Source organism: Cryptomeria japonica, chromosome 5 (genome assembly GCF_030272615.1).
Source record: "Cryptomeria japonica chromosome 5, Sugi_1.0, whole genome shotgun sequence".
Taxonomy (NCBI): Eukaryota; Viridiplantae; Streptophyta; class Pinopsida; order Cupressales; family Cupressaceae; genus Cryptomeria; species Cryptomeria japonica.
This window is the reverse complement of record NC_081409.1, coordinates 177662879-177682780: the sequence shown is the minus strand read 5'-3', so window position 1 is coordinate 177682780 and position 19902 is coordinate 177662879. Positions and strand designations below refer to the sequence as shown.

Genomic DNA, 19902 nt, shown 5'->3' with positions numbered 1-19902 from the left:
TTCAAGGGATGGAAGACTTTTCAACGCAATTCTAATTACTCTACCAACATGGCGAGGATGCAAGATCATTATGGCGACATTGCCTTACATCAAATGAAGGTGGTGAATCAAGCAACATAGCAATGAGATGAGGATTTACAAAGGAAGATATGGAACAATCTTGAATTTCCTTCGGAAATCCAAGAATAGTTGTCAGTATAAGGAGATGATCCCGACTGAGGAAGAAGTTGCATCTAGGCAAGGTATTCAAGTCAAAGCTACAAAAGAGATCAAGGTCGAGTACACCATGAACAAATGGGTTCTACATCAAGCATTGGTATCACAAAGTCAGAGTCAAACATAATTAGGGTGAAGTGCATCAAGGAGGTAGATTCCCAAGTTAGAGGATTGAAATACAAAAGGTGATCGAGAGATAGTTTCAGAAGAGTTATGCAAAGTTAGAAGGTTTGCTTGATCACTTAGATGAAACAATTTGGGAATATGCCCCCATCATCAACTCATCATGTCGAGCTTGGATAATGTTGAGTATCAAGAGATATTGCTCAACTACAAACACCTTGTGAAGATCTACATGCTATGTGTGTGTTGAGGTGGCCTCCTACTCATCATCAAGCCAATCAAGTTGTGCCACATCAAGACGTCCAAGTTCGTTGAACCTGACTCATTCAAGAGATGGAGATAGTGACACATGGCAAACTATCAAATATTATTTTTTGTACCTAAACTCAATTCCTATTGGTGCACACTCAGAAGAGGACGTGTATCCAAATCATTGTAGTATCTTCATTGGCCAAGAGGGAATTTGTTATAACTAACCCTAATTAGGGTTTATCTTGTAATCTTGGCCATTGAATAGTATTGAGAGCACTATAAAAGGCTTGAACCTCTAATTGTAAAGATTACTAATTATTAAGAAGATAGTAGATAGCTAGAGTAGATTAGGAGAAAAGGAGATTGTTGCCAAGACGACGTTGCAAGAAGCATATTATTTTCATTGAAGATATGGTGAATTTCATGTATTGATTCAACAATTTGCATGGTCTCTACTTCTCATTTGCTTTAAAATTGGTTAGATGAATGGAAGATATCATTGTTGATTAATGGTGTACCTAATGTTCATAATACTTGTAATTTGTTGATTGCAAATTGCAATGTGTAGTCGACTGAATTTGTGTGAAAGCTTAACTTCTATTACTTCATGCTCATTGTTTGTGCGGTTGATGTGCATTGGTGATGTGAAAATCATTCGTTTATCCTTAGGAGATTGCACCAGTTTTGTGAGGTTGTTCCTTGATGGCAAAACAAAGCTCAATTTGGTCACACCTAATCAACAATTAGTTCCTACATTCTTAGGATTAGATTAGCTTTCTTAAACCTCAATTCCTTTTGCTATTTGTTTTTTGAGTTAATTCTTCATGATCCAGCAACATTCATGTACAACGTAAGTCCCCTTGTTATTCCAACAAATCACATCAACCATTGAGCTTATACACACGTCAAGACCTGACATTTGAAACCTTGGAGTCACCTCGTATGATCACGAAGTTTAGAATTTGAGGAGATTTTGTTCAAGAGAGGATAGAATACTTAGTATTGTATTCTGTTTTGCATGGTGTCACAAGAACACATCAACACTACTGAGTGATGAAATTTGTGAAGTTTAAGGGGCCATGCCATGTTGATGAGGTTGTACCATACAAGAAGGGGGCATGTGAGTCTCCAGGTGAAGCGCTGCAGTTTCCTTCTGATTTTTGGGTGTTTTGATGGCACCTAGGAATCCTAACCTCAGTCCTATCACTTTGGCGTTGAACTTGTGAGTTTCCATGAAGTTTTGATGGGTTTCTAAGACCTATGTTCCTCTTGTACTACATGTACCAGCAGCAATTAACCTCAATTTCAAACCTATATCTAGTCTGCTATCTACTTCAGACTTACAAAGATTCATTCTAGTGCATATGGATGTCGATAGTTTGGAGAGCCCTTTCAGTTGTTGCTTCAATGTTGGGTGTGTTTCCTTCAATTTGGGAGTGTTGCATCAGCAAACAGTAGTGTTTGTATTATGTTTCAGTGTGTATCAGACCTGTTTGACAAAATGACAGCAATTACAGAGCGATATCAGACTTACATCAGCCTCGTGTCATCATACTTCATGCTGGGTACTTGAATACATTGTTATCTATGTTTATTTGGTTTCAGTTTGGATGTTGCAGCAATCCAAATTTGTAATCAAACCTTTGCATCATTTTATCTAAATAGTGTAAACCCTGGGTGCTAGTACCACTGAAGTCTTTCATTTGAATGCATCTTCATTTTGTAAGTTGATGGTTTACAGCCAACAGCTATAGTATTTTACATTCAGCCTACTTTGGTATGAACAAGCTAGCAATATCGACCAATTTGGTCCGAATCAAGTTAGAAATTCTGCCAGTGGAGTTGCATGCATACACGCAATCCTCCAAAGAGGTGTCGATAGGATAGCTTTGCCACTTGTGTGTCATTTTGCGCAGTCCACAGAAGAGGCGTTGATTAGGCTAGCTTTGTTGCCTGCATCTTCCAATCGGCTTGTCGCCATTTCATATGTAATTGCATTCATCTAGATAAGTTGTTTGGTTGGAGCACGGTATGCTCTCACCTCCCCCGTCGATCAAAAAGTGTTGAAGACAGTGCATTGCATCTTAATATTGCAAAAATCAAAAGAAAGAGTACGGTGGTTTGTTAAAACACTTGAATAGTGGATTGAAAAATATTCTTGTGATCTTCCAACATTTTTCTCAATTGCAATTCTGTTGAAGGGGAGGTGGCATTAGCATGTACTACAAAAATGTCTTTCTTGCATTTAAGTCTCACCCTCAAGAGCCAAAATTCTTACTAGAGTTGATTAGTTGTTGCACTTTGGAATTGATGAGTGAAAATATATGATCTACTCCCAATAACCAACATCTATCCTTATCAATATTTGTGACTAAATAGATTGCATGGCACTTGAAATGATATGGTTGTCCAAGTAAAACATTACATGCCTCTAATGGCACTACAACACAAAGGGCTCCATCTTGAAAAGGTGTAATCTAATACACCAAGAGACACTAACAAGTAACGTGCTTCTCAAAATTGGAGATAAAACAATCAGCAAGTTCAATCTTGAACCACCAACATATGGGAAATCAGATTATTATTGGGACTTTGAATCTTCAGCCTTAGACTTATGCTTGGCTAATGCTTCTGCTTTTCAAGTATCCTTGTAGGCTTCTCCTAAGAAAAATGGAAAATGTCCATATCAGTCTGAATATATGGCCTCAAGCCTACTTTAGTTTAAATGGAGATTTTATAGACTCTTGAATATTCAACTTGGAAATCAGAAGTATGGAATATGTCAGTATACTCTTGAAAAACTCATCCCAACCTCGAGGAAATAGGGATTACTTGACATACTAGTCATCATAGATTCAAATAGTTAATCGGTTTCTTTCAAGGCTATGACAAAACCACTTTAGGTACCCACAAGTGTAAGATCATCCTCATGAATAGTATAGTTATTACACCATTTTTATTGACAATGAAACTCTAATGGGGGAAAAAAGGGTGATCTTTTCTTCACAAAAACTGATTGACTGCATAATATGAACTAATGTGGTTAATCCTAGGTTTACCAAATCAGCAAGTGTGATTCATCCCAGAACCAGATCTTGGTTCAAATCATTTGTGGATTCAAACAAGGTTCGGATTTTTGCCCGTCAAAATGGTTGGATTCATCATCCATCAAACCCAAGAAATTCTAGGCCATGAAATACGATTCTTACATTATTCAAAACTCCAATTACAATTTTTGAGGTGTTTTTGTTTGACTTATGTTGTGTATTTGACTCCCCAAAAAGCCCAAAACAACAAAATTGTTTGTGATTTCATGAGTTTTATGTTCCACAGATGAAAAAAGAAGTGACAACAAAATAAGCAACAGAATTTTCAAGGGATGGCCATCAGATTTCTTCAATAAACAGCCTAATAGGTACTAATCATTAATATTTATGCTTTAAAGTTCAAGGATTAAAAATTTAAAATCTACACAGCTCAATAACCTCCAACTAAACTAAAATATGAATAATATAATGAGCTGCAGATAACTACAGCTAAACTATAATAAATAGAATGCTCTTTATAACATTTTAAAATTTATGTGATATTTTAGCTTTATATATTATCACATATGTTTTACTTTTGTTGTACATATAGACACTTACAATTTTATATTATATGTATTATAATATTTTAGCTTTATGTATAGGTATTTTAAATATATTAGTATATTGTATTTCAAATTTGTAATATCTATGGTAGTTTTCTTTAGCATATGCATAATATGCAGTATTTTGAATTTAACTCCAGATTTTGAGCTGCAAATATATATATATTTATGATTTATAATTTTCATATGCTTTTTGTATGAATGTATCTAGGAAGTACCCACCCCCACTAAAAAAATTTGCCATGCCAGCATACCATACCCATCCCCTATTTTGATTCAGTAACTTAGGATTAATTTAATCATTAGAGCATCAACATCTATTTTTCCTTAAAGAAAAAGGAATATCAAAATTGACCTGTACCTTACATGGTATTTGGCCTCCACATGGTTATCTGTTAATAAAAATGGATGTGATAGGGATTGAATGCACTCTACAATGTATGAATGATTAATGATCCCAGATTTTTCTTGTGAATAGTTATGTTCCAAATCATACCTGTATCGCTGAATTTATACTCTTATCATCTTATGAAACATTTCTGGAGTCGGTGTCTTCAGCATAATTTTTTCTGCTTTCTTCTAAGATCAGAAAGTAAGGTAGGATAAACAGTTGCAAATCTCAACACCAAAAATGCTATACTTAAACCTTATGTGAGGAGCATTCAAAATCCATAGAAGGATTCATATGAGAAGCTCCAATAACACTACAAGACGATGTGAACATTGCTTTATAATACTGAACTGGGCATGGTTTGCCCACTGGATACACACTTAAAAGGATTCAAATGTGTTATGAACGAAAGCAAATGAAAGAATATTACATTACGAATATTAGTCAAGTGCTGTTCAATAGGGAGAGTTCAAAAACAGTAAGACACCATGCTAGAATTGCAAATTGTAAGATTGTATTATGGAAAAGTTCTATACAAAATCCAGGAGGTCAACTGTATGCCATAAGGTGCCTATCTTCCATAGTACGCTTCTCTCTATTGATGAATTGTCATATTATATTATTAATAATCATACAGTGCAGAAAATGAGAGGATGTTGTGACAATTACAAGAAACACAATTGGTTGCCTTCTATCAGATAATTTTTTTTTTCTCGACTTTTTCTAACAATGCTACTGAATATTTGCACAGAACAAAGCTGGCATTGTCACAGTTGTGCAGCAAACACAAAGAGGTGTTAAGAGCTTTCTAATATGACCATGTATTCTAGTGAAGGCTCTGAAGCATGTAGTGAAGGCAGTATATGGCATGAAGTACCACCATTGCACAACTCAAACAAAATGTCAATTTCTCTTAGGTCCTGGTCACTTGTCACACAAGCATCCCATTCCTACTTATTGCATTCAAGAGCAAATCTAGTCACTAAGGTAATTTAAAACACAAAACTCTCAAGATTAAGTTGTGACCTTACTAATTACAATAAATAATGATTAACAAGGTCATCCAGATCCCAAAACAATAATTATGCTAATCACTCCCTCTCAATGTCTAGTTCATTATCCTTTACTCCAATTACTTAATACAATTGAAAAGGTCAAACTTTTCATCATCAAGGAGAAGATGTCTGCCATCATTTCATTCATTGGGTTGAAAACCAATCCACCATAGACCAATTGGAGTCTTGGACCTGCTCTCAGCCATTTATATCTTACCTTTATGCCTGGAATACTATGTGTATACCTTAGATAAATCCTAGTTCATGTCATCATCCACAATGAGGACACAGTTGATCTAGCAGTACTCTTTTCAGATTCTCCTTTCCTGCAGACATTTTTCCTGGTAGACTCACATCACCTCCCATGAATAAACTGTTGTTGGTGTTCAGAATCCAATGACCAATGTCCTAGATGGTTTCATTTTTTAACTCAACAGGAATGTATACAGAGGCTGATAATATCTTATGGAAGTGAATTCTCATGCTAGTCCCCAAGAAAACAGAAACTTAATAAAATTTAAGCTTACACTTTTGCAAGATTCAATAAACTGACTAAACCTCCTGCCCAATTTCTTACTTACATGCATACACTTGCTGATCTCCTCCAAGTTGCTGATTCAGGTTTCTTCAATTAGGATTACCTCTGCTTTACTGGATTTGAATTTTTAATTTGAGAAGCATTCAATTCCACTTATTCTCAACCCCAGCCATCTCGCATACAATATATATTTATAAGAGTTGCATTGGAAACTTCCATACTTGAATATGTCAAGCATCTGCTTTGGGGAGGGATCTTTTCCAAGAGCTTCACATGGTTTGCAGGATATCTGAAGCCTCTCAGCTTCCAACAGAGTTGCAAAAACTGTACCATCATTCAGACTATTGGTCGAAATGGAAATCTCGGACTTCTTAGGATGTTTTTTATTGCCCTCCAAACTGTTTTGTTGAGAGTTTTTAGTTTTCCTGTTTTCATAAGGTACATTTTGAGCTTCAGCCAGTTGCAAGGCCTCAAGCTCCTCTAGGGTAAGAGACTTTCTTGTTTTGATGCTGGGTACTTTATTAAAAGAAAATGTACGGTTAAATAAATATTAACTCATCCTCATCAACAGAACCACCTCAACAGGTTCCTTGTTAATGTTGGTTTTAGTCCAAGCAACATTGACAGATTGTATTCTCTGTGAGAGAATTTGCCATCCCATTATAAAAAATGTTCAACCCAAGGGAACAGCTTTATGTCATGAGTCAATGTTAATTGCTCACAAGATGGATCTCGAGCAGCTTTAAGGGGGATTATCCTAGTTTATAAAGCAGCCTGTCTGGAAGGAATCAACTCCAGGATCTGTGCTGTCCTGTAGTTATCATGTATGGGGGTACCACAAATAGGAACTATCCTGTTATAAATAAATCTTATTTACCTTTGAAAAAAGGAATCAAGACTGTGTGGAAGGAATGTAAGAAAATAAAGTATCAATCTAACCTGGTTTAAATAATCAGACAATGGAATAGAAAATGACTTACCGTGCCTAAAACATCGCTCACATCAACTGAAGCAAACTCACACGACAAAGCTAGAAAACTGCAACAACAGTCACCAAAACAAATAAAAAAATGATGAATCAGATGGCTGAAAATAGGTAAAATACTTCTACATATTAACATAACTATTTCTTGAAAATTTTAAAGTGCAGATGAAGATTAGAAAGACATAAACAGCATGCAAATATGGAACATAATGCATCATAAGCACAAGTGGCAGACCATAGAAAAATCTACAGTCACCCTTCTCACTTTTCAACATGGTTAACTTATTGTATTCTACCATGAGGACAATATATCTTGGCTCAATCTTTCTCACTTTTTAATGTAACGTGTGGTTCAAAGAGATTGATCAAAACTATGTTTCAATGGTTCAAGAAATCTACAAATGCATTCTCTTGAGAACAAAGACAAAGATTCCAACCCAAATTATTAAGCAGTATTATACTGAATGTTTATCCTTAGATACTGAAATGTTATAAAATATTTGCTTTAGAGAAAGCTATCTATTTCTACACAATATAACAGTCATAATAATGATATGAAATAAAAACAGTATATATTTCTGCAGCATCCACCTTCAAGTATTCACATTAAATACAACGGAAATAAACAAAAAGAAACTATATAAGCAAATTCTAAAATAGATGATCTATTTAAGAGAATCTACTTAAGAAATTATTAAAAAAAATATGGGCAATAGAATAAATTTGTTAAGAAGATAATGACATGGTACACAAGACCAAGATGCTTTGCACAGGAGATAAACAAAAAAAAAATAACAGCAGAGGGGGAAAAACCTTAATACACTTAAAATTTCAACAATAGATATAAATAAATTAATGCACTTCGAGTGTATCTCAAGTTTTCTTAGGCTTCAATATACCTTATATTGAAGTCAATTCGTAAATGTTCTCCATCCTGGCTTCTATCAACAACAACATTCGTTGTAGTACTAACTGACAAGTAATTGTTCAATTCCTGAAAATATAAAAGATAAAAAGTTAAATTAAACATTTTTCTGATGTAAAAATATAGGCAACACATTCTTTTTCCATGCCTCTCAGATCATAATATAAGTCAAATGGTTTTCTATCAACATGCAAACGTATAAATACACTGCCTACTGGAAACAGAACCTAAAAAAAGCTGTACAAGATATGATGAAAACATGCAGTAATATGCATAAAATCTCACACACAAATAAAGCAATCCAAAAAACAACTAAATGTGGCATGCCTATTGATCTCCTAACTATGAAAGGCATAGTTACCAGACTATTACCACTAATGACTAAACAGTTATGCACTCTCAAAATCAGCCACGTAAGTTAAGTAATGAAAGTACTCCGATAACATGATCCACAAGATTACATTACCATTCCAAACAGAAATATCATACAAAATGCTGCAATTATGGATAAACCTGCCCCGGATAAAGATGCCTCCGTTAGATCTCGAGGAATTTTTCTGCAGTAATACATAAATATATTTGATATCAATATCATCAAATGGACTTTCTAAAGGCATAAAACAAAAACAATTGATAAAAAGTCTAATACAAGAAAACTATAAAATCACAGATTTCCATATTTATATTTGTCATTCTCTTCTCTTTCTGGACCACAGAAAGGAATACAACATTAACCAAGTAGTACATTTCAATTTGAACATAATTTGATAATAGAAATTGCAGCTTCTGCTAACAGTCCTTACAAACATAGTTGCGTTAAAAAATAATTAAATGCTCTTTAGGAGCCTGTGAAACAATTTTTAATTTTATAATAGCTTTCAAAAAACACAAATAATTGAAAGTAGAAATATATATTAATTAATTCAAAACTACAGTACCAAAAAAATGTTGATTCAATCTAAAATAAAATTAAAAAGAATAGGTTAGAAACAGGAAATTTATACTATAAAAAGCAAATTTTCAAAATATGTAGACATTCAAAAGATTAAAAAGAATCAAAACCATTAGAAAACATGGCTCTGAATGGCACTCGCAGAGAAGGTAAGGAGCCTTCCTCCTCCCTCCAAATATTATGTTTCTGACATTCAAGTGCCAAAGATATTTTAAATATCATTTGCGAGGAGGCCTGAAGCTGGTTGAGAGTTTGACATACTTCCTCAAATAACAGATCCCTGAACTTTTCAATGAAGAGATGTAGACAGATTTAGAAGAATACTCACATATTCTGAATCCTTCACGTCTTTCCCTCCTACAACCCTAATCTCACTGTGCATTCTGTTGAATTACAAAAGAAACCCTTTCAATAAAACTAAAATCCAGAAGCCTGAGAGTCCAAATTACTATTTTTAATCAATTTATTTGGGAAGTGTTGTTGATACAAAGAAAGCTCTTTTAACTTGTCCTATAATTTGGTTGGATCAATCTCTATGATGCAGTGGCAGTGAAATATATCATTCACAGTAGTGTGATGATTTATGGATTATTTCCTTGTATTGTCTTTCCCTGATCTTCAGCTTAGCTATGTCTTTGGGGAGTAGATTATCTCAAGAGATGTGCACCCATAGTCCCTGACTTTTAAGATAATCCTCCAACTGGATCGTCCATGAAGCATAAATCAATCTGTGAAGCTTGTCTACATTGAAGTTAGACACCATTGAATCTATTGTTCCTGATGCAGGTTGAGTTGATAAAAGCTACACCATTGAATCGGGGATAAAAAAAATGTGTGAAATGAAAAAGAAGGAGCTCAAAATGATTTTGCATGGTGAGGCTATGGCCTTTGAAAGTTTTGGCCTGTAAATAGTAAATTTGCACCAATTTAGCCTTGGCCAAAAACTTATGTCATCTGCATGCTGATATGGAACTTGCATTGACATGGCATTTGGTGTCAAAACCATCCAAGCAGATATATTTAAATATGGCAATATTCCAATATATCTTTTCTTGGCAGAATTCCCAACATTTTCTTGAAAATATCGCAGTTTTTTCAAACAAAATATCTTTGATCACAACTTTGACCAAAAATTTCACCAATTTATTGTGATCTTATCTGCAATATCACAATAACTTAGCTTTTATTTGTTTTTTCCTATATAAGCATTAGACCGCAATTTTTCAATCGTGCTTTCCTAAAACTTTTATAAACAGGTTATACACCTTCAACAATGTAGTAGCTATTAAGATTTCAAGCTACCATTATTGAATGCCAGTTAGATCTGTTGCCAAGGGTCAATAGCAGTTATTACTGTTTTAGCTTTTTATTTCCAAAATGAACATAGTCATCTACAATTGTGAAGACACTTGGTATAATTAAGTTTGAAAATATTGTGAATAGGGAGCATACATGTTATTGTGATTAGTGATTATCAAGTTGTTGAATTTGATGACAATGAACACCACTATCATTCTTTAAGATTCATGTGCATAGTCGTTTCTAGACAAAACTGCAGTGAAACACGGGGACGCGTTTCCCCCCCAGCTCCCACGTTTCCAAGACAAGAACATCTCTGGGACATGGGGATGGGGACGGGGCATCCCCCCGCCGCCACCACTGAGACGTCCAAAGACACCGGAGACATCTAGACGTCTTGGGGATGCCCAGGCGTCCCTCAATCATCTCGAGGATGGCTGGAAGTCTCCCATCACTGGGAGCCAAAAAAAATGTTCTTTTTTTTAAATTTCAATTTTTTGGGGGGTTTTATGTGCCCTAATTTCCTAATTGGATGTGGGCCACATTCATGCCCTCTATCCTTTACAAAACCCCCTCAAATCCTCTCTTTCTCTCACATTTGGTTTATTGATTTTTTCAACAGCTAAGTGAAAAGGAGAGAAAAGAGTGATTGCAGGAGTGAAAAGGGATAGATTGAGTGAGTGCAAGTGTAAGAGAGTGACAAGGAGCAAGAAGAAGAGGAAGAGGATTCTACACCAACTTGGAGAGATTTTTCAAGCCCAAGGTAGGATTTTTGTTGTTTTTTATTTGTTTCATTTTCAAAATCTAATTTGATGTTGAATCTTGAGGGAAAAATGAAGAATGATTCCAATGTTACATTGAAATGAATGTATGAATATGAATTTGCAGCCATTTCATGAATTCATTTCAATGTAACATTGGAATCATTCTTCATTTTACCCTCAAGATTATGGCTGCAAATTCAAATTCATACATTCATTTCAATGTAACATTGGAATCATTCTTCATTTTGTCCTCAAGATTCAACATCAAATTTTAAATTTTGTTTTCAAATTTGTTAAACTAGGCTGAAACTAAGTGCTCATTGAATTTAGTTTCATTTTGATTTGTGAAAATGCAATGTCACAATGAGCTCTCATGACATGAGTGAGGATGAGATAGGAATTCATTCTCATAGTGGAAATGAATCCAAATATGAACCTGAGGCTAAGGGGGGTGACCATGGAGCTGATTATGGAGCACAATCTAGTTCCATGGCTAGTGCAGCTGCTAGTATAGAGTGCCCTTCCGAATTACTGGCATAGTATGCTAAGGGTCCTTTTGATCCTAAGTCTCCTTTCAAATAGTTTGCATCAAAAATACCAAGCACATTGGGGACAGGTGATGGCCCAAGGAAGTGGAAATGCAACATTTGTGGTGTACAATGGTTTGGCAACATTAGTAGAGTTAATGCACACTTACTTTTTATTTGAGGAAAAGGTGTGGACCCATGTCCTTTTTTGGAAGACCCTACAAATATCAAATATAGAATTGAGATCAACAAGCTTTGGGATGTTCCTAATGACAGTGTAGTTGCAATGCCTACTACTATTCTGGTAGGTCGCAACTTCAGCAGAGCCAACCAGCTGCTTCTAGACATACATTGCAACCGAAAGGAATGATGTCTGGACCTTCGTCCACTTACAATTTTGTGGCCCAATCACAAGAGAGTAAGGGGAAACACGAGATGCAAAGTAACCCCGTAGCTGAATCATCCAAAGTGCAGCTGAAGGATGACATAGATGATGCCATTGGTAAGTTCTTCTTTGCCAATGGCATCCCATTTCATGTAGCTCAATCTCCTTATATAAGAAGATGATATTGATGGTGGTGAGGGGAGGAACATCATATGTGCCACCGAGTGAGACCAAATTGAGGACCACGGTCTTGGATAAGAACTATTCCAAGATCAATGCTTTGATGGAGAAGATGAGGGCATGTTGGGTGGAGTCTGGATGCAGCATAGTTATGGATGGGTGGACAAACATTAGCCATCATCCCCTCATCAAAATCATGGTTACATGTGCAAAGGGCCAATACTTTCTCAGGGCTGTTGATTTTACAAGGCATCACAAAGATGTTGACTTTCAATTTGAGGTCCTCAGGGAGGCTATTGAGGAGGCTGGGCCACAAAAAGTGGTCCAAATAGTGACAAATGTAGCACATGTGTGCAGAGATGCGGGGAAACTTATTAAGGCAGCTTACAGATATATTTGGTGGACTCCATGTTGTGTGCATGCCGTGAACAATGCACTCAAGGACATGGGGAAGATCTAGTGGATTAGAGGAGTGATCAACGAAGCGAGAGATGTGCAAATGTTTATCTACAACCACCACACTTCACATGCACTCTTCAAGAGCTTCTCGACAAAGGAGTTCTTGAAACTTGTTGGGCCCTGATATGCATCCTATTTCATTCTCTTGGAGAGAATTATTGAGTTGCAAGAACCACTACAACTCATGGTTATGATAGCAAATTGGAATAGGTGGGCCGAGGCCAAGATAGAGCAAGGGAGGAGAGTGAAGGAGATAGAGAAGAGGGATGTGTCTTGGATTGATGCAAAATACAATCTCTATCATTGCTCCAGTTTTCCAAGTCATCAAATATGGGGATAGGGATGCACTTACCCTTGGAGAGGTGTATGAGTGCATCAATTCTATGCTTGACCATATGAAGGTGGTCGTGCGAGTGAAGTACTCCACTTTAGCATTCTACAATGAGCATATTCAGTCGATCATTCAACACAAATGGGACAAGCTCAACATTCCCTTGCATATGGCTGCCTATGCATTGAATCCTATGTGGTACAAGGCTAGGTAAGGTAGAGTTACACCAATTCAGGATGATGAGATGTAGGAACGGTTCTTTAGGTGCATTGGTAAGATGCATGATCCTAATAATGTCGGTACGATTTGCACTGAGTGGACCAATTTGCTACTCTTAGGGGTTATTCAAGCGCAGCTAAGATGGATATAGGAACTATGGCACAGGAGGACCCCATTCATTTGCTATCTCAGTTTCTAGTTCTTCAGCTGCTGAGAGGAACTAGTCTACAAATAGCTTCATCCACTCTCTTAAAAGGAACAAACTTACCTCTAGGAGAGCAAAGAAGCTTGTGGCTATACATAGTGCTTTGCATCATCGCAAGACACTTGTGTACAAAGAGAGTCCAACAACAAGATGGGATGTAGAGCCAGAGGAGCAATCATAGGTTGATGACGATGCTATAACTTTAGATGCAGGACTGGTTGGTGTTAGTTCGCCAGATCTTGACACTGAGGAGTCCAGTAGTTCCAGTGATGAGGAGTTTTGACATTTTGTACTTATTTTGATATCATGCTACTCATTGTAATCATCTTTATGATATTTTCGATATAACAGAAATCTCCAATTTGATAATTTCATTTGTCAAATTTTATTTAGTATTCAAGAAATCTTAGTATTTAGCATTTGCAATTTTTCTATTTTACTAATTTGCCAAAGTTTCATTTGAAATGTAATTCTTATACATCTTTTCATAGCTAGTTTTTCAAGTACTATATGTATATCAGCACCGCCACCCCACCACCCCCCTCTCCCCCCGTCCCCAAACTTAGGCCCTTTGTCCCCTCGTCCCCAAAAACCCATGCCCGCGTCCCCCCGTCCTGAACCTCCATGGAACACTACAAAACTAACAAATGATTATGTCATCATTTGACTTGTCCTCATTAATTTCTGTGCTATCAGCTGTGTTTTCTACTTATCAATGTCATTATTATTACATGACACATGTTAGTGCTGCGGTTGACTTGCTGTCCTTTCTATTTATCAATGGATATTGTTGTCATTACCAAATTTGTAAATATAAATGCATTATTAAGGTGATTGTTTGGGAATTTTCGTTGTTACATATCAGCTGTTAATAATATTTTACGTTGTGATTGCTGTGATCCTTATTGTCTTTTGACATAACTATCCTTCTCTGAGTTGTTATCTTCTTATGATCACTGATTAGTAGCATTATGTCATTATTGTGATCTGTATCATTCTTGATCAGTATAGTGTTCAGTAGCATCATTATTAGTACAGTGATCAATTAATAGGGGCATCAATACTGCTGTAAACATGATAGGAAATGTTGCTGATTAAAATGATTAATATAATACATTGATAAATCAGGACATTGCCATCCTGAAATGCAAGGTATGATTGTTGCCACTGCTGTAAATTTAAAAGGTGTTTGAAGAGGTTGGGGAGAATGTTCTTGTCAACCGTAGTTACCAATTTGTGTATAAATTAGTCTCTTGGACTTTATAGTTAACGAGAACAGTAGGGTTAACAGGCTGTATTTATCTTAGTTGTGTTTTATTGCATGAAGGGTTCATTACCATTCTGCCAAAATTATTTAACATTGTTAAAAGAGATTATTTGGCAATTATCTGTAATCAGCAATCTCAAAATTAACAAGAACAATGCATAGTTCAAAATTCATGGTGTACACTTTCATTTACTTTCAATCTCTTACCCTCTATGCAATTAGGATGTCTTTCAATTTAAAAAACATTAATTATTTCTCTTCTTTCTTTTATTTGACTTTTAATGCATGTTTTGGGTTCCCGGTTTCTTCCATATAATATCTTTATCTCTTGGTATGCTGAGAGACTCCTAAGAAAGATAATTGCTTCTATGGGACTCAAAACTATTGATATGGTGCATTCAGATTTGTCCGCTGATTGCTGTTGTGTTTGCTGACCGGCCAAGTGTTATCCAATGGACCTTTAACAATTAATCAAGTATGATTGGCTGATCTTGTTTATATGGTACAAAACTTGTACTCATTCGAAATCAAACTCTAAAATAGCCAATGGAACAAGTTGGACTTGGCTTTCTAGCTGCAAAAGCAGATGGCGCTTGCTCAATATACACGGGATTTAGCTCCTATTTTCATGGCGTAGGCAACCCTATAAAAGATTCGTCGGGACCACAGAAAGAAATGGAATCTTCTCCTTAAAAAATTAAGAGGACATGTTCTAGCAGGAAAGTTTATGGGTACGGTTTCAGTCAACGGCTAGAGCTTTGCAGCATATGCTTGTGAAAAAATTTGTTGCCAAACGTCACTTCTTTGATGTTTAATGTTTATCTCTACTGGCATTGGCATTGCTTCATATTTATTCCAAACTCTCTGTACGATGGCAGAAACTTAGTAGAAAGGGACCATGTAATCTACAAGATCTCTGAAATTCTCTCAGCAGTAACCAGTGACTACTGTTCCGAATACCCTTCAGAGACTGGATAATTTATTAAATGGAAGCTGCCGTCTGGCCCAAAATCTTTCTCGGAATGACTGTTTCTCAGAATCCCCTACCATAGAACCACTAGACAATTGACCAAATGAAAGCTGCTATCCCCCGGAAAAACGTAAAATTCCTGTGTGGATACTGCAAACTTTAAGCCTTGCATTGTAGCAGTCCGTTGCAATTTCGACTCCAGGGATTCTGCATTTAAAGGTTAATAATGATACTAAGTTCGGATGCTGGAAGCAAGCGCTCCCGCTATAGAAAAGAAAGAAGAAGCTGAGACCCCATCCATCAGACTCAATCCTTAAAACTTAGACCCAAGATCAATGAATGCAAACTCTAAACAAGAATAGCTAAAATCCACAAGAACTATTTATCATCACGTTCTCCAATGCTTCAGGGAAAAAATTTAACCATTGCTGAAAAATATAAGGGGTCTCTATATATAAAGCTCATATGTGGAATCCAATACACATTCTACTCGTGACAGTAGATCTCACAACGTCTATGGTTAAAATTTCGATTACAAGTTTCTCCCAGAAGCAGTCTAGTACCAAAAACTCGTCCGCCTAACCAATGATCTCCAAAAAGATCGATCAACTAGCCACATCGAACGTCAATTTCGCACGCTTTCTAAACCAAACCTCACGGCATACCGGGAATCAAAAAAACATTCTTAATCCTTACATTAAGTATATAAAAAATTAATGTCAAGAAATAAATTAAACCACAACAAGAACCATATTCCGTGTTTGCATGTATAAATAGGTCCACTCGAATATAAATTGCTTGAAACATTCTGCTTCAGAACTTTAAAAAATTGAATAAATAAAAGCAAAGTTCAAAATTATATTTACCTGTAAAAGTCTAGAGCCTTGATCTTACTCCCTGAGATCATGGTTGCTGCTCAAATTCACCCCACAAAATTATTCCAAAATCACCACAAAATTGATTCGGAAATATCCACTGGAGAAAACGGTACAATGAATAAGGGTTTTAATATGCCCGATCTGTGTTAAAACTAAAATTTGGGAGTCAATTTTCAATTGCTGTCTGTTTTACACGCAATGCAGTATGAATTCAAGCAGCAGCGTTTTAGACGGAAGAAATAGGAAATTTAACCGATTGCAGCATTGATTTGGAAATCTGTTAAAGCGCAAGCAAGTTTATCATTGATTCGGCAATGTGGGAATTTTCGTTGGTTAAGATACTTTCTAGTCAAAATAAACGAATTAATACTACGGTCAAGTCAGATTTAGGAAGCCGTAAAAAATACAAAAAATTAGGAAGGAGAGTGCGAGGACCCTCCATGAATCATTCAAAACGGCACTTACAGGGTTCTAATTTGAACATTAGCAGACTCTAAACCTTTTTTTCATACTCCCACTTTTTTCTAGATTTAGGTTAAGTTTAAAAGGGAAAATCATGGTCAATCTAAATAAGGTTCAGTAAAAGTTTAGTTATAAAAGGTATTTAGTTTTTTCAATTGTGAAGGTTTAGTTATGAAAATGTTTGAAGGAGAGATTTCTATTTTGTCCTTATTTATTTGATTAGATTGTTTTAATACAATAATAAGTTCAAAGTGGTATGTTCTTATGGTGACTTTTATACACAATTTTATTTTAGTTTGATTTCATTGTCATTTTTTAAAGAATTGGTTTTACATTTTAGAATTTGTCATCTCAATTTAGATTTACATTTGTAGAATTGATTAGAGACTTTCATATATGTGGATCCAACCTTGAACTTTTAAAATTCAAAGTTTTAAATTGATTATTGTCACCCTTTTCCTTCTAATTTTTGTGAGTCAACCTAGTACAAGTTTGTGTGAATTTGTGTTATGTGGTTATATGTAAGAGAATTCCTTAATCATTTGAAAATGAATACCTTTGAGATGTGTTATGTCTTAAAAGCAAGAACATTAATATGAAAGAATTATTGTAATTTCAAAGAGTATCTTAACTACCACAACAACTTGCATCATTGTCTTAGGCATACTACATGACTACTTGTCTTCAATTGTTATTCATTGTCATTAAATTAGCTTCTATAGGGGTTTAATAAAAAGAAGAGTTTATCCTTTAATAGCAAGCTCCATTACAATGCCCCTATAGACCACCTCACTTTAGACACAAGACACATTTACAACATTGATCATTTTTTGTCACAATCATTTATGTGAGTGAAGTTTATATCTGGATGTCAAGTTCGGTCCTATAGGTACAACCTTGAACCTAACAATTTATACAAGATTTTGTCATTCTTAAGGATAAAGTCCTTATTTCTGCGTATTGGTAAATCAATTATGAAAATCTTCAAAAGCATATTCCTTGATTTAGATCTCAAGCAAAATATAAATATAAATTTATTAAAATTATTTGTTTTTAATTAGGCGTTTATTGTTCCAAACCTAACATTAAAATCCTAGTGTGGATTGACTATTTAATTATTTGCTCTAAGTACATTATAATGAAAGCTATCACTTTTAATTAAAAAATTTGGTGAACCTAACTTTCCTAAGCAAACTAAGGTTTTGACCTTAAGAATTTTTTCTTTATTAGGTTTTCATTTTTCGCCTTTTTTACATATTTTATTTTTTAAATCTTATTAGAGTTTGAAGTATCCTTTTGCTTGTGCTTCATTGATATACTTTCTTTTAGGTTCTTCTTTTTATTATGTGATCTTGTTTTCATCCTACCCTACCTACTTTCATTTTAGCCTGTGGGGTTTCACCTATTGATTTATTTATAAATCAAATAACTTATTTTTTAATTAGATCTTCCTTCCTTTTTGTATTGTTTATCCTTTAGGTTTTATGAGTTATATGCATGCTAGGGTCTCATCCATATCCTCACTTTCCCTTAAAAAGAAATCTTCACTTAAATCCCCAAATGGCCCAATCTACAAAGAATGGTATTTTTATGTTAACATCATTATTATTATTGTTACTACTATTATTGAGCCTAAAGTTGAAGACTTTGATCATGAGGCACACATAGATCAACACAATTTTGTATTTACTTGACTAACTTTACTCATGGGATTGCCAACATGATCAATGTTGATAACCATATACATTTAATTAAGGTATTTCATAAAATATTAATCAACTAATGGCTTAAAGGTCCTCCAACATATTCGTGTTGATTTTGCTCCTCCTAGTTTTACACATGAGGCAACTTCCTTGGCATGTCCCATTTTTCAAAAATAGATACTTACAAAGAATAGTAAGTCCCCACTACCTATAAATAGTAAGTCAAGACTATAAGACAATTCGAAGAAAAAATATATATTAATTTAATATATTATTTGTATTGATGCAAAATAAGTTTATCAAACAATAAATATTAAATTAATGTCCTATTTGGTGGCATTGATTTTTAGAAAGTTCCCTTGACATCTTTGGTTAAGTTTGAATTTGTTTCCTTCTCAAAAGATATTTAATTTAAATATATTTCCCCTTTTTGGCATGAGGATTTGGGGAAAATTCACTTGGATAGTTTGTTGGCTTGTAGTGTTAATGGGCGGTTTGGTAAAGTTGGCAACTCATGGGGAATTTGTAGACATTTGGCAAATGAAAGTTTCCTTTTCCTTGGAAGCTAGATTTTGGCACCCATTTTGGTATGAATTTAGAATTAGGCTTTTATAATCCATTCATGTTGTAGTTTTTATCAAAGCTTGTTCTTGTTTTTTTAGTAGTTGATAAACCAACAGAGAAGGAGATTGTAGAAAGAGAGCTTGAAATTTTTTAGGTGATCTAAGGACAAGAGTCAAAGGATTACCAAGTGTTCTAAGGATAAGAGACAATGAATACCATAGAATAATCTCATTCAAAGAATGTTATTGTGTTAAGATTTGGCAGTATCAACATTTTTCAATATTTTGGGTTATAGATTGCAAGTAAGAGTTTGAAGCTACATAGTGTTTATGAGTGTGTTGAGTATTGCAAAAGTTTGTGGCATCCTTGAGGCCATACTATTGATGTTATTTTTTATATTTTTATGATATTTTTTCATTAATTAAGTTGGTTTGAAGTTTAGGGAGTTTTTCCTAAAAACTTGTGATCTAGCAATACATTTGAAGGTTCATATTTGCTCATTATTTTGGGCTAATTTGTTGTAGAATTATCTTGTTATTTAAATGATATTTATGCTTAAAAATATTATGTATTTCATGCACATTCATTTACATATCATTT

At 35.0% G+C, this 19902-nt stretch overlaps 1 protein-coding gene across 1 annotated transcript in view; it reads right to left on the bottom strand.

Annotated features, from left to right (window-relative positions):
- The window catches only part of LOC131073309 (protein disulfide isomerase-like 5-4), a 125251-nt gene extending 108159 nt beyond the window's left edge, over positions 1 to 17092 (bottom strand). Inside the window, exons 1-4 of the mRNA XM_058009716.2 lie at positions 16562 to 17092; positions 8604 to 8694; positions 8112 to 8206; positions 7208 to 7265 (exon numbers count right to left, since the gene is read on the bottom strand). Of these exons, the coding sequence (XP_057865699.1) occupies positions 7208 to 7265; positions 8112 to 8206; positions 8604 to 8694; positions 16562 to 16602 (285 nt within the window). The 5' untranslated portion in view covers positions 16603 to 17092. The remainder of the gene's footprint in view (positions 1 to 7207; positions 7266 to 8111; positions 8207 to 8603; positions 8695 to 16561) is intronic.
- Positions 17093 to 19902: the final 2810 nt, after the last annotated feature.